Consider the following 11558-nt stretch of genomic DNA (forward strand, 5'->3'; position numbering starts at 1 on the left):
TGTTTTCAGTCAACTTTATTGATAAAATAAGTTTACTGTACAGTACACAATTCTAGCCATAAATCCTTCTCAAGCCATCTGCATTACAAAAATAACAGGTATGCAATGAAAAATAGTCACTCCACACACTGTGAAGGCTCTTTAAAATCCTAAAGTGATCAGGGCAGGGGAATGGAAGGGGAGACATATCAAATGTGAAGACTAGGAGTAGATAAATTAAGTCACATTTTTTTTTTAAATTTACAAAAATAAACACTAATCAAGCATTATTTCATAATAGAGCAACCTCAAAGTACTGCCACTGACCAACAACCCTCTCCTGTATTCAGAAGCCAAGCCAGAAGTCAGCCACGAAACTGAATTCAGCATCAAATGGACAGAAATGCCTCTTGACACCAGTGCATGGCTGAAAAGATGCTTCTAGAAACAAGAACAACAACTGAAGCCAAAATTCCTTGTAAATTTGCGACAATAGAACACTCCAATGATAAAAAGTGTTGCTTCTGGTAAGTCAGCAGCTTGCAAGCCACAGAAAAAATGTAAAATCTGAATTAGAGAAGCATTGGCAAGGTTTTACAGATAATACAAAAGCAGACAAGAATGTTTTGAGCTTGAGCTAAAATGTTCCCCCAGAATTTCCCCTCAGCTGTTTCACAGGTCTGGAAATGGCTAGAACTTTTTACCAGGTATGTAAATGTCCTCAGTGTGTTCTTAAGTCTAGCAAGAAGCCAAGGTGCTCTGCAGAGAAGCAGCAGCTTCTCCACTTCTAAAGCAGGCACCGAGAATGTGGAGACCCGATTTACCTGTCCTTTTCGCACGTGTTATTAGTTCACTGAAAAAGCATTTACTGCCTGCTAATGCTCCTTTCTCACTTATTTCCTCTTAAAAGCACCACAGGAAGGAGCAGTTCTCTGTTCAGAGAGAACAGAACAAAGGTACTATGCTGTTCCAAGTCTGTTCAGTGCCACTGAAAGTTCCCCCTTAGGCTTGTGGAACATTTACCTAGAGCTCAGGGAAGCTGTGCTGGGGCACAGGAAGCTGTATTGAAGCTGGCACGCTTTGAAGTGTTGGATGCTTAGTTACTTCTGTGTTGTCGTCACTGAAAATCAAACTTGACTAAGTGGTGGCTGATTTCAGAATAGCTCAGCTCGTGTTGCTTGGTGGGTTATTGAACAGCCAGAATGTGAAACTGTGGGTGGCAGCTGTAGTGCCACAGTTTTCTGTAGCTGACAGCTTTCACTCTGCTTAACTCACTTTTTAAAACCTTCTTGATGACTAGTTAGTACCAGAGAAAATAAAAGTATTAATTGCTGCCAACTCTGCCATGAAGCTGCTTCCTCCTTCCTCCATCCCCCCTTTCTGCTTCCACTGCTTTTGTGCTTTCCAGTTGCCATTCCTCACTTCGGAAGTTTGGGCAGGTAACTGGAGAAGACATGGGACTCATGTGGCTTCTTACTGACAGAGAACTGAGCTGGATTTCCTCTCCTAAAGGTAAAAGCTGAGGCAGAATTGTATTGCTACCTGTGTTCCTGAGAACAACAAAGTGGGAACAGCTCTTTCCATGTTCTCACAATACAATTCAGTGCACATATTTGAAAGAATCTTGTTTCATTTAAAAACTCCAAACTATTGATTGACAGCATTCCTTATGTTTAAAAATTGGCCTTGAAAGCGATACCCTAAGGCTAAGTGACAGAAATCCTTAAATTTTATGCTGCCTGTGTTCCTTGCCTATCAAAGAGGTTTGATGCAAAATGAGAATTTATTAAAACCAAAACAAAATGAAAAAATGCTATGTGGATCATGCACAAAGCATATTCATAAGTTACTATTTTCTAAGGCAGAGATCAGACTTGAAATTTTACCTTTATTATCTAAGAGTTGCACTGAACTTTGTATGACCAATAATTTATATAAATTACTTGAAATCTCACCTTTTATCTGTAAAACGAGTTCATATAAAAAGAATTTGCAATTCAGCAAGTGCATTAATCCATTTCCTACTGAGGTCAGATCTATAGCAATCAATCTGTCACTGAGGGTATTGCAGAATACCAGCTGAATTTATGTTACACAGTATAAAAGCCACTGAGCTGGAGTTGGATGCATTCTCTTGCTGATGCCCTATTCAGTAACAAGTGCTTGACCAGTGCCCCCTGATGCTCCATTGGTTTAAGTGTGCAACTGAAGCTTGATGATTCCCAGAGTCCTTAGCTTTTCCTCAGGCTCAGATCACTGCTTGTCACTAATCCTGACAGGGATGTGCTCTCTGATGCATCCTCTTTCTTGAGGTTCAAAAAAGATTCTTTAGTAATTTGAAGAATTTCTCTCAAGCCTTTGTTTTCTTGCTAAAACCAGAGAGAGAAAAACATGTTAAAAGGCTCCAGAAAGAAATCAGGTTTCTGTTAAAACCTCCCCTCTACTCCAAACTAATGCATAAGGAGTAGAACACTGATTTGAAATCAGTGCTGTGTCTGTCATCTTCTCCAAGAGAGCAGATGAGGTTTCTGACCCTCCTGCTGTCTTAGATGGGCTTTAAGCATCCCCTCATTGAAACTGAGCTGTAGTGGTGCTTCCCCTGCTCCAGCAAGGCAAGGGCAACACAACAGCAGTGAGTGACTGGGACAGTAACTCCATAAAACACATGGGAGGATCTTTACTCCCTTTAATATCTGTGCCTCTGCAGCTTTCTCCTCACCTCGAGCTGGGTGATGCGCTCCTGCTCTTTGCAGCCGTGCCTTTCATCCACCTCAATGGCTTTTCTCATTACCGCTGCCATCTCTGTAATTTGGTCCACATGCACTTGCAGCTCCTGAGATACAATATTTAGTAATACCTTACTGATATATTTTCTGCATTATTAAAAAAAGCAAAACATTAAACGTGGTTTAGGTGCTGTGACATTTTTTATCATAGACCTCAATTCTGGAAAACAAATTCTAACTTTACAGTGTGGGCAGCCACAGTAGTTTATTTAAATAAACCTGGTTTGCCCCACAGTGATGCCTCTCATTGGAATTTGATGGAAGCTTAACCAACTGTGCTCCCTGACCTCCAAATGGCCAAGGACAACCACAAGTTGGTGCTGTGCTTGCCCTGACCAGGCCCTCCTGTGCAGCAGGAACTGATGTGTGTTTTGGATATGCAAAACCAGTCCTGTGAGAACAGCAGGGAAAGCCACATTCTTTCCAGGTGTTTGAAACCTGATCTCCAGTACCAGCCCATGGACAGGCATTTCTCTCTAAAAAAAAGGAGCAGGTGCAGTGGTCATCCTTACTATGTCATATATTGCAAAACTCAAACCTGTCCTGCACTCTCTCTTTTAGACACTTTTACTTGAATCCACCTCCAATTCCAGCTTATCTGGGCTCTGGACTTCAGAGGTTCAGGAAGAAGGGTCACTGCCCCCTTTCCCTGCAATGCCTCATGAGAAGCCTGTGCCCCTCTGATATTTACTGCTGCTCAGTTAAGCCAGGCAGCTTAAAGGTATTTCCAACAGCTTTCGTTTTTCAAGTTGTCCTTTATTCCAACTCTGCCATGATGCCAGTTTAGTTGTGGCTGATCCGGCCTTTGGACAAAATCCACAATATTAATTGGCTAGTATCAGGAAAAGCAGAACAGGAGGGCTGAAATGAAGGACAGTAGAGACTAAAGCTAAATCCCACCTTTAAAAGATTAATTTGATGGGAAATCCATACAGCTGGCAGATTATCACTTTGCCTCCAAACTACCATTAAGAACTGCCTCAGTTAGAATCATAAACTTATCTGACCAAAACAAATACCCTTTACTGAAGTAAACATCAGCCCTTTCCTCTTTGTCATTCCAACTGCCCAAGCTATAATTAAGCAGTTAGAAAATGCCCACTCTCAATGTGAGGGGGCGAAGAAAAACTTGTTGTAAATCTTTATTTTCTTCTCAGTTTCCAGTGCAGGTGATGACATGAAACATTTTTTTTTTTAAAGAGCTCCCAAATTTAGCTTGACGGGAAGCTGTGGTCAGGCAACGATGCACCCTTGAGAAGGCCTGGGTAGGAGCTGTGGGTTTCAGATATACTGCTGTCCTCCCTGCTTCCCTGCTTCCTTTCACAGCTTGTGTGGGCTCTGGATCAATAAAACTTTGAGTCTGTTCCAAGGTCACTGATGTTAGGTCAGATCCTAACACAAAACTGGAAGCCTCTGCTCTAGAAGACACATGTGGAAAACTCAGATGGGGTAAAACCAAAAAGTGCAGTAACAGTGGAAGCCTCTGTGTCTCTCTCTTTCCTACACGTTGTTTTTTTTTTTTCTCTCCAAAGAGATAAAGAACCAAAAAGCAGCCACACCCATTTTAGGGCCTTGTTTCAGCTGAGCAAATTCAAACAGCATGCTTAGATCAGGGTCACTACTAGCAACACACCCTTTTCTCTCGCATACAACACTATCAAAAAACACTGTTGTTCTATTTAAAGGAAGTGCTTCTTCATCTGCATCAATCAGTGCTCTTGTAATAATCTGTAAACAGGCACTAAAATAACAGCTGGCACTTGAGGAAAACAGCATTACTGGGAACAGGGAGCTTAACTCCTCGGGCATAATGGATTTTTTAATAACAGGAGAGAAGTACTTAAAAAGTCCTTCAACGTTGTTCAATCTTCCTGAATATGAAGCTTGAGGTAGAGAATAAATAATGAAATTCCAGAAATCCCGTGTGTCAGGCTAAGGGTGATGAATCTTTTTCATCAGGCATTCATGAAGGAAAAGGTTTAATGAAAATGCTGAAGCCTAAATCTCCTGTTCCAATTACATTGTGAGATGTTATTTTTTCTTTTTTGTTTCTTTTTCCTGTTTTTCCATTGAAGTGCACCTAAATGAACTATCACAGTCCATTTCAGGATGGATTTTGGTTCTCCTGAAGCTGGAGGAGATGCTATACCATATTCTGAGGTAACTTCTATTGAAAATTATCTATATCTGTCATTTTTCAAAATTTTATGTTAAAAATTCAGTTCTAACCCAATGTTTTTCATACCAATGGCACTAATTACACAGATAGGGTGTTGTAAGCAGGCAAGAAAGAATCTAATTCTTAAATTCTGTTTTTCCAGTAAGCAGACCCTAACTTTGCTTTGCAAACTTAAGTTACCTGAGGGCAAAGATTTTAAAACACTTAGAACTTATGTTTATCTACACAGCTGCATTGCTCTAATGATTGTTTTCAATGAAATGTAATACTTTGCTAAAAAGCTCCTGTTTAGACCTGTTAGTGACCCAGATTAATGAATTCCCCCAAAATTTAGAATATATTCAATATTTGACTATTGAATAACTGGATGAAGCAGGAAACACAAGTATATGTTCAGTTATTCAACAGTCAAAAGTACTCTTAATTTTTTAAATTTATTTACAGTATTTAGGGGAAAAATATTTGAATGTTGAATCAAAACAGCTTGTTCCTCCTATTCTCCCTAAACACGAGTTTATTAATTATTTATTGGTGTCACAGCATAAGTTAAAGCTAGTCTAAAAGTCTGACTATTACTAACCTCTGAAAGTGTAACAGGGCAGTTGCCTTAAAGACTGATGTGAAACAAAAGTAAATTAAGCAAATGCAGTAATGAAATGCTACCTGTTGAAAGTTTTAATAAATAAGAAGCTGGTAAAGTTGACTTACTCAACCAGTAGTTTCCTGTTTGAGTTGCATGGCATGGATTATAAAAATTAGGACTCATTAGTACTACAATAGCACAAAAATTGACATGAAGTGAGCTTTGAATTGATCCACTACAAACTAAGGTGTTAACTAAAAAACAAAGCAAAAAACCTCAATGAAGTTATTACCTTGGAATGTTGCTCTTTTAGCTTCATTATTATACTTGGATCATCCTTTTTGCTCGCCATAAGCAACCTGAACATCTGTTCTCTGTACTTGCTCATGATGAGTTCCAGAGCAGACTGGTGCTCTTCGAGAGATGTGCGCAGTTCTGCCAACAGAATTCAAAATGCACTTAAGAGTTTAACACAGACAACCAAATGAAAATGCACAAGTATTTCAGCTTGAAAAAACCAAAATAAGCCTGTAATTGTGTCCCCACTCCCTGCACCATGAAATCTACACAGGCTCTGCAAATGGCTTTGATGGTGATCAGCCTGGGACAATTCCTGATCAGTCTTTTGCTAGTGTGACTTTGTGTACAGTTCCAGTGGCTGACAAAAGCCATCTGGAGTGTGGCTGAGCAGCTTTACCCCAGCCACTAAAAGCCACACTGTACAAAAGGCAGGAAGGAGTTCACAAATCTGTTTTAATCTGCAGCTTGGTGGAAACCAGAGTTGGAAAATGCTTCTGTTCAAAATACACTGAGTCAAAGGATAAATAACCCCTGAGGTAAGTCAAGACTCATCTGAACTGAGATCACTGAATACTTTGCTGAATTGAACTGTTAGAAAATCTAGGCTTTCCTGGAGGAACAGTGCATTCCTAGTGTACAGAATTCCAGAAGGAATTCTCTACTTCATATACTTATATTCTTATACTTCTCTACTTACACCATAACTTGTCCTGGCTGCTCCTAGTATTTTCAGCAGTGGTGAGACACTTCTCCAAAAAGATTGCTATATTGCAGAATTAAGTTCTATTTATCTTCTCACTTGTGCTTACATAAGGACTGAAAAAAGTAATTTTTCTAAATCTAGAGACTAAATCTCTCCAGTCATCAGTCCCAGAGGTTGGACTTTAGGACTCATGAATTGTATTATGATCAGTTAAACTGACAAACTGAAATTGGTACAGGCTGGAGCTTGAAAAGGATAGAATATTTATATTTTACCTTTGTTTTCCTGTTGCAATTCCCTAATCTGTCTGTTTTCCTGCTGGATACCCATCACTAGAGTGGACCGAGGGCGATGTCTTGCTACTTCATTGAGCTCTTGGATTTCTTCCTGGTACTGGTTATTACAAAAACAAACCAACAAGGCACAGCATATTTGATTAACCAAAGGCAGGTATTACTCAGCAGGTCACAAAGCACCAGTTCCTACTGTCGCTCACAGTCTGAAATGAGGAAGACAATGCTTGCTTTTAAATAATAATAATATCAAACACACACACCAGAAGGTGTTGCAGGTATCCTGTCCTTTAGAGGCACAAAAACACACCTTAGATGTGTGTAGTGGATGCTATTTAACCTTCAGTTAATGCAGGCCAAGTTCACCATCAGGTAATTTAAAACTCATAGAGATGTGGTAAAGACAAACCATGAGGTATTAACCTCTCGACATTTACTGTGGCTTCCCAAAACCTTAAACCATAAGCCTGTGTGGGTACAAGTCACTTGGGCCCGAGTCAATAGATCCTGACTCTCCACAGATGGGGAAATGTAATACTCTCAATCTGAAGCTATGAAGCCTCTGCAGGACTAGTTTTACAGGGCTGAATTGCATGCAGGGTTTTATTATTTTACAGGCCCATTAACGTATCTTTGGTTCATTAAAGTGACAGAATGAACTCCCATATGGAAAATCACATGACATCTTTACGTTTTCCCAGGAGCTGTCTTGTGAAAGTCACATTCAGTCTAACAACATGCTTGAGCAGCTTAACATCAGAATAGAAATGAGCACACAAAAGCCCAAGAGGCTATTTGGAAACAAAAGGAGACAGTACAAAGACAAAGTAGTCTGCACAGAAGAATACACCTCAGAGCCTCTGTATGATTAAACGGTCATGCTAAAATTAATGAAAGTACGTAGTATTGCATTGGAGAGCAAACCAAGAGACACTACTGAGTGGTTTGTAAGATGCCAAGCCCGTTTCTACCAGTGTTCTTCAGATAAATGCCCGTTTTCAATATTTAAACTGAAGTAACTGTGAAAATGTTTCCACAGTCTCAAACTATATAAACAAACTACTTTTAGATGAGAGCCACACCTTTACTAAAAATGTAATGTAAATGTAAAATACAATGTCTACATTACAGGCTTAACCCAACAGCATGCTCATTCTGTGCTGCACAGGAGCACCCAGAGGATGTAAATGCTGTCATTCCCAGGAGCAAGCAGGGCTGGAGGGCAGACCTGTTTCATGGCTTCCACCCGCTTGTTGAGTGCTGTGGTCTGTTCGATGAGCGCCTCGGCCGCGCTGTCGTGCTCCCTCAGCCGCTCCACCAGCGCCTTCGCATCCGCCAGCGCCTTCTCGATCGTGCAGCTCATTTCTGAACACGACAAAGGCGGCGTTGGCACCGCAGCACCTCTGCCACAGCACGGCTACCTAGGGGATAGATCAGCTGCCAGAGGCAGGGTACTGAGCACAGGAAAACTGGGCAGTGCACGTGCTTCCGGCAGAGTGATACAGAAAGGAAAAGAATGTTACATGAACTCATTCATCTTTAATGCTACTTTTTTTTTAATGTGCCCTCCTAACAGATATACTTCAGGAGAACAGGTATAAATCCAGCACAAAAGAGAATGCTAAAGGATTATTACAGTGGTCTGGAAGATTCTGATGACTTAAATCAGCAGAAGAGGAGCAGGTCAAACTGATAGAGTAGAGAAGATTGCTCAGGGAAAGTTCAGAAGACAAAAGGCTCGTGTTTTGTTCATGTCTATAAATGAACACAAACATCACTGCATGGAATGGAATTGTGACATTTTCAATAGCACGGAGAAAGACAGCAACTCAGCTAATGAAAAGAACCAACTGCAACCTTAAAACATTGGCCTTCTACCTGCAGTGCTTTTTGCAGGAATTACGGATTGCCAGAACTGCCAAACTTGCAAAATACTCATGCCTATTGCCAACAATACTGACCTTTGCACTACATTTTTTCATATTCATGCTTGGTTGGTTAGATTTCAAGACCAAGATTTTCAGCCTATGTTTTTATTTTCTTTTAAGGAATCTTGGACTTAGTCTACTGAAAAGGAAATCTATTTAAACTCCTTGAACAGTCTTCAGCAGTCAAACAGCAGGGACAGAGGTTTGTAAGATTTATGGGCCTTGATGATATCAGGGTTAATATTTGGTTTAAGACATGTTCTAATGTACAGGAAGAATCAACTAAATCCATTTCTTAGCCAGACTTTTGCAAAAGTAAAGATTTTTTTAAGCATTAAAGATTGAGTCTTTCCTCAGCTACATGAAAAAAAAAAAAAATCGGGTTCATTTTCTTTCTCAGGCACCTTTACAAATCATAGCCCAGGACCTTTAAGTGAAGTTTAAAGAAATCCTCAAATTTGCCTCAACTGACCTTTTGCCCCAAGTAAGGAGTAAAAGGAAGGATATTTCAAACATTTTAGACATTTAGACATTTTACTTGTGTTTTCTGGGACTAATGTGCTATCAAAAGCATCAGCATTTTGGCATATGCAGGTTTCCTATTTATCAGATAGGGTTTGCATTTAACTTTCCATATGATATATTTGCGATATCCACGTCTCCAGCAGACTGCTGTGCTATCACAGTCAGTTAATTTACTCACCCTGACTTAGCAGTTGGAGCTCTTTCAAATAGGACATAGAAAGGAATCAGACTGCACTGTTTTTTAGAGATCTGCTTTTCTTGCTCCTCCCTCCAGTCAGATCTCCTACAGAAATGACCCAGACAAAAGATGACCTTCCACACTAACCGGCTGTAGTGCTGCAGAAATTGATTTAGTGAGATCCATGTTGCTGCTGAAGAGCAGCCTTTAACTCAGCTCGCAGTCCAGGAATTCTCTGGCCAGTATAAACAAAGCCTCTGAGGCCTCTCTGTGAGCTGGAAATACATTTGGCATTCAGACTACAATGCACTTAACACCTCTGATAATTTGTCTGCATCCATATAAAGTTTTAAACAGTGTGTGTGTAATATATGCGCTTTCTCATTTTTGCTTCAGCCCAAACATGCCAGGGAAAAGGAAGTTTGTTTGTGGCAAAGCCACTGATGTTTCTTTCCACAGGAAATGTGCCCAGAAAGACGTGTGGAATGCAGCCCACAAATTCTGCAGTCACTGTCCCCTCTCAGGTCAGGGCCCAGCTCCAGTTTTCAGACACCATTTGTACCTTAAAAAGCAGAATCACTGTATCATAGTAATTCACAGTGGCCCCAAATCCTGACTAAGTGTAGTCAGGGCAAGACACTGGTCCAAATCCTAGAAAATTAAAATGCTCTCTGGCTGCCTGTGAAAAACAAAACCTTTGCCTGATCCTGAAACTGAGCTAGATCTGTGAGTTAGCCTGGACATTTAGGGAGTGGGAAAAAAACCCAGTCAAACATAATTGATTTGAGCGAATTCTTATCATGTATTATTTTTTATGAGCATGATTATGGGAGCTGAAGTTAATGAGTCCTGAGCCCAGCCCTCCCAGAGGTGCCCAGCTGCACAGATGCTCGTTAGTGCAACCTTGTCAACAGGTAGCAGAGCACCAACTCACCCCAGCAACACTCCTACTACCCACTGTCACTTCCTGGTGTTTGCTAATGGCTTTCATCACCAAATTAAACACCAAAAAAAAAACAACGCCAAAGAATAAATATCTCTGAGCGACTACGGCCTTCTCCTAACTTTCTGCCTCTTTCATTTTTTTTTTATCCTTACTGGAAGCCACCTTTTCCCACGGCTCGTGGGTTTTGTTACCACGGAGACCAGTTTGGCAGCGCTGAGCCAGAAAGCAATTTCCAAGCACTTCTAAGAAATTCAGGCTGGCGCAAAAGTCCCGGCGTGACAGGAGCATCCCGGGGGTGTCACCGCCGCACTCCCGGCGTGACAGATCCCAGCTGTCCCCTCCGCACTCCCGGTGTGACAGATCCCGGCTGTCCCCTCCGCACTCCCGGTGTGACAGATCCCGGCTGTCCCCTCCGCACTCCCGGTGTGACAGATCTCGGCTGTCCCTCCGCACTCCCGGCGTGACAGGGGCGTCCCGGGGCTGTCACCGCGGGGAGCGTCGCCTCCTGCCCCCAAACCGCGGCGCCACCGCGAGGCTGAGGGGCCACACCGGCGCCTGTCGCGATATCGGCTCGAGCCGAGACACAAGAGGAGGCTGAGGCGGGGGCAAGGGGTGTCCTCCTCCTTCACGCCCCTCAGGGCGCCCCGGCCCTGGGGCGTCCCAACGCTAGTCTGACCGCGCTCCCGATCGCCTAGCGGCGGTCACAACGGCAACCCCCCGCCGTGTCCCCGAACCCCTCCACGGAACTTACTCATGCCCGGGGCTCCGGCCGCGCCGGGGGGGAGCCCGGACCGGCCCCGACCGATATCAAATGGCGGCGGGCGGCGCGTCCCGTCCCGTCCCCACCAGGGGGCGCCGTAGAGCGGGGGCGGTACCGGCCGCACACCGCTCTCGCGAGAGGACGCCCCTCCGCAGTCGCGGGCCCCAGATCTCGCGATAGGGTGCCTCGCCCTCCTACAGGTCCCGAGTACTGCGGGTCTGAGCAGGGCTTCGAGCCAGATCTCGGGATTTGTGTTAAATTGTACATCAGCAGCTCTAGCGGGACACTTAAGATTAAGCAGTTGCAATGTGAATAGGTTTAGATTGCATATTAGGACCTTGTGAGGGTGGTGAGGCCCTGGCACAGGTTGCCCAGGGAAGCTGTGGCTTCCCCTGGAT

General features: G+C 42.7%; 1 protein-coding gene across 3 annotated transcripts; it reads right to left on the minus strand.

The window, feature by feature from the left end:
* On the minus strand, positions 1–11249 carry FGFR1OP2 (FGFR1 oncogene partner 2). Of its 3 annotated transcripts, none has more exons than XM_014260499.2 (6): positions 11152–11249; positions 8052–8260; positions 6806–6923; positions 5820–5962; positions 2699–2812; positions 1–2348 (listed from the first exon to the last, which is right to left on the minus strand). In XM_014260499.2, exons 2-6 carry the CDS (start codon positions 8184–8186, stop codon positions 2211–2213), a joined length of 648 nt encoding a protein of 215 aa, XP_014115974.1. In that variant the 5' UTR covers positions 8187–8260; positions 11152–11249; the 3' UTR covers positions 1–2210. The 3 variants fall into 3 exon arrangements, with proteins under 3 accessions (XP_014115974.1, XP_005531912.1, XP_014115973.1); XM_005531855.3 differs by having other exon boundaries at positions 8052–8188; positions 11152–11246; XM_014260498.2 differs by having other exon boundaries at positions 8052–8244; positions 11152–11238.
* Positions 11250–11558: the final 309 nt, after the last annotated feature.

This window comes from Pseudopodoces humilis, chromosome 5 (genome assembly GCF_049639895.1).
Source record: "Pseudopodoces humilis isolate 2021_Gansu_Grassland_sample_001 chromosome 5, ASM4963989v1, whole genome shotgun sequence".
NCBI classification, from domain to species: Eukaryota; Metazoa; Chordata; class Aves; order Passeriformes; family Paridae; genus Pseudopodoces; species Pseudopodoces humilis.

What these genes read in the sequence shown, in the direction of transcription:
- FGFR1OP2 (XM_005531855.3), bottom strand. An exon ending in ATTGCAACAGGAAAACAAAG is followed by an intron (nt 5,963 to 6,805) that starts GTAAAATATAAA and finishes TTCTGTTGGCAG; the next exon opens with AACTGCGCACATCTCTCGAA. An exon ending in AGCGCATCACCCAGCTCGAG is followed by an intron (nt 2,349 to 2,698) that starts GTGAGGAGAAAG and finishes CTCTGGTTTTAG; the next exon opens with CAAGAAAACAAAGGCTTGAG.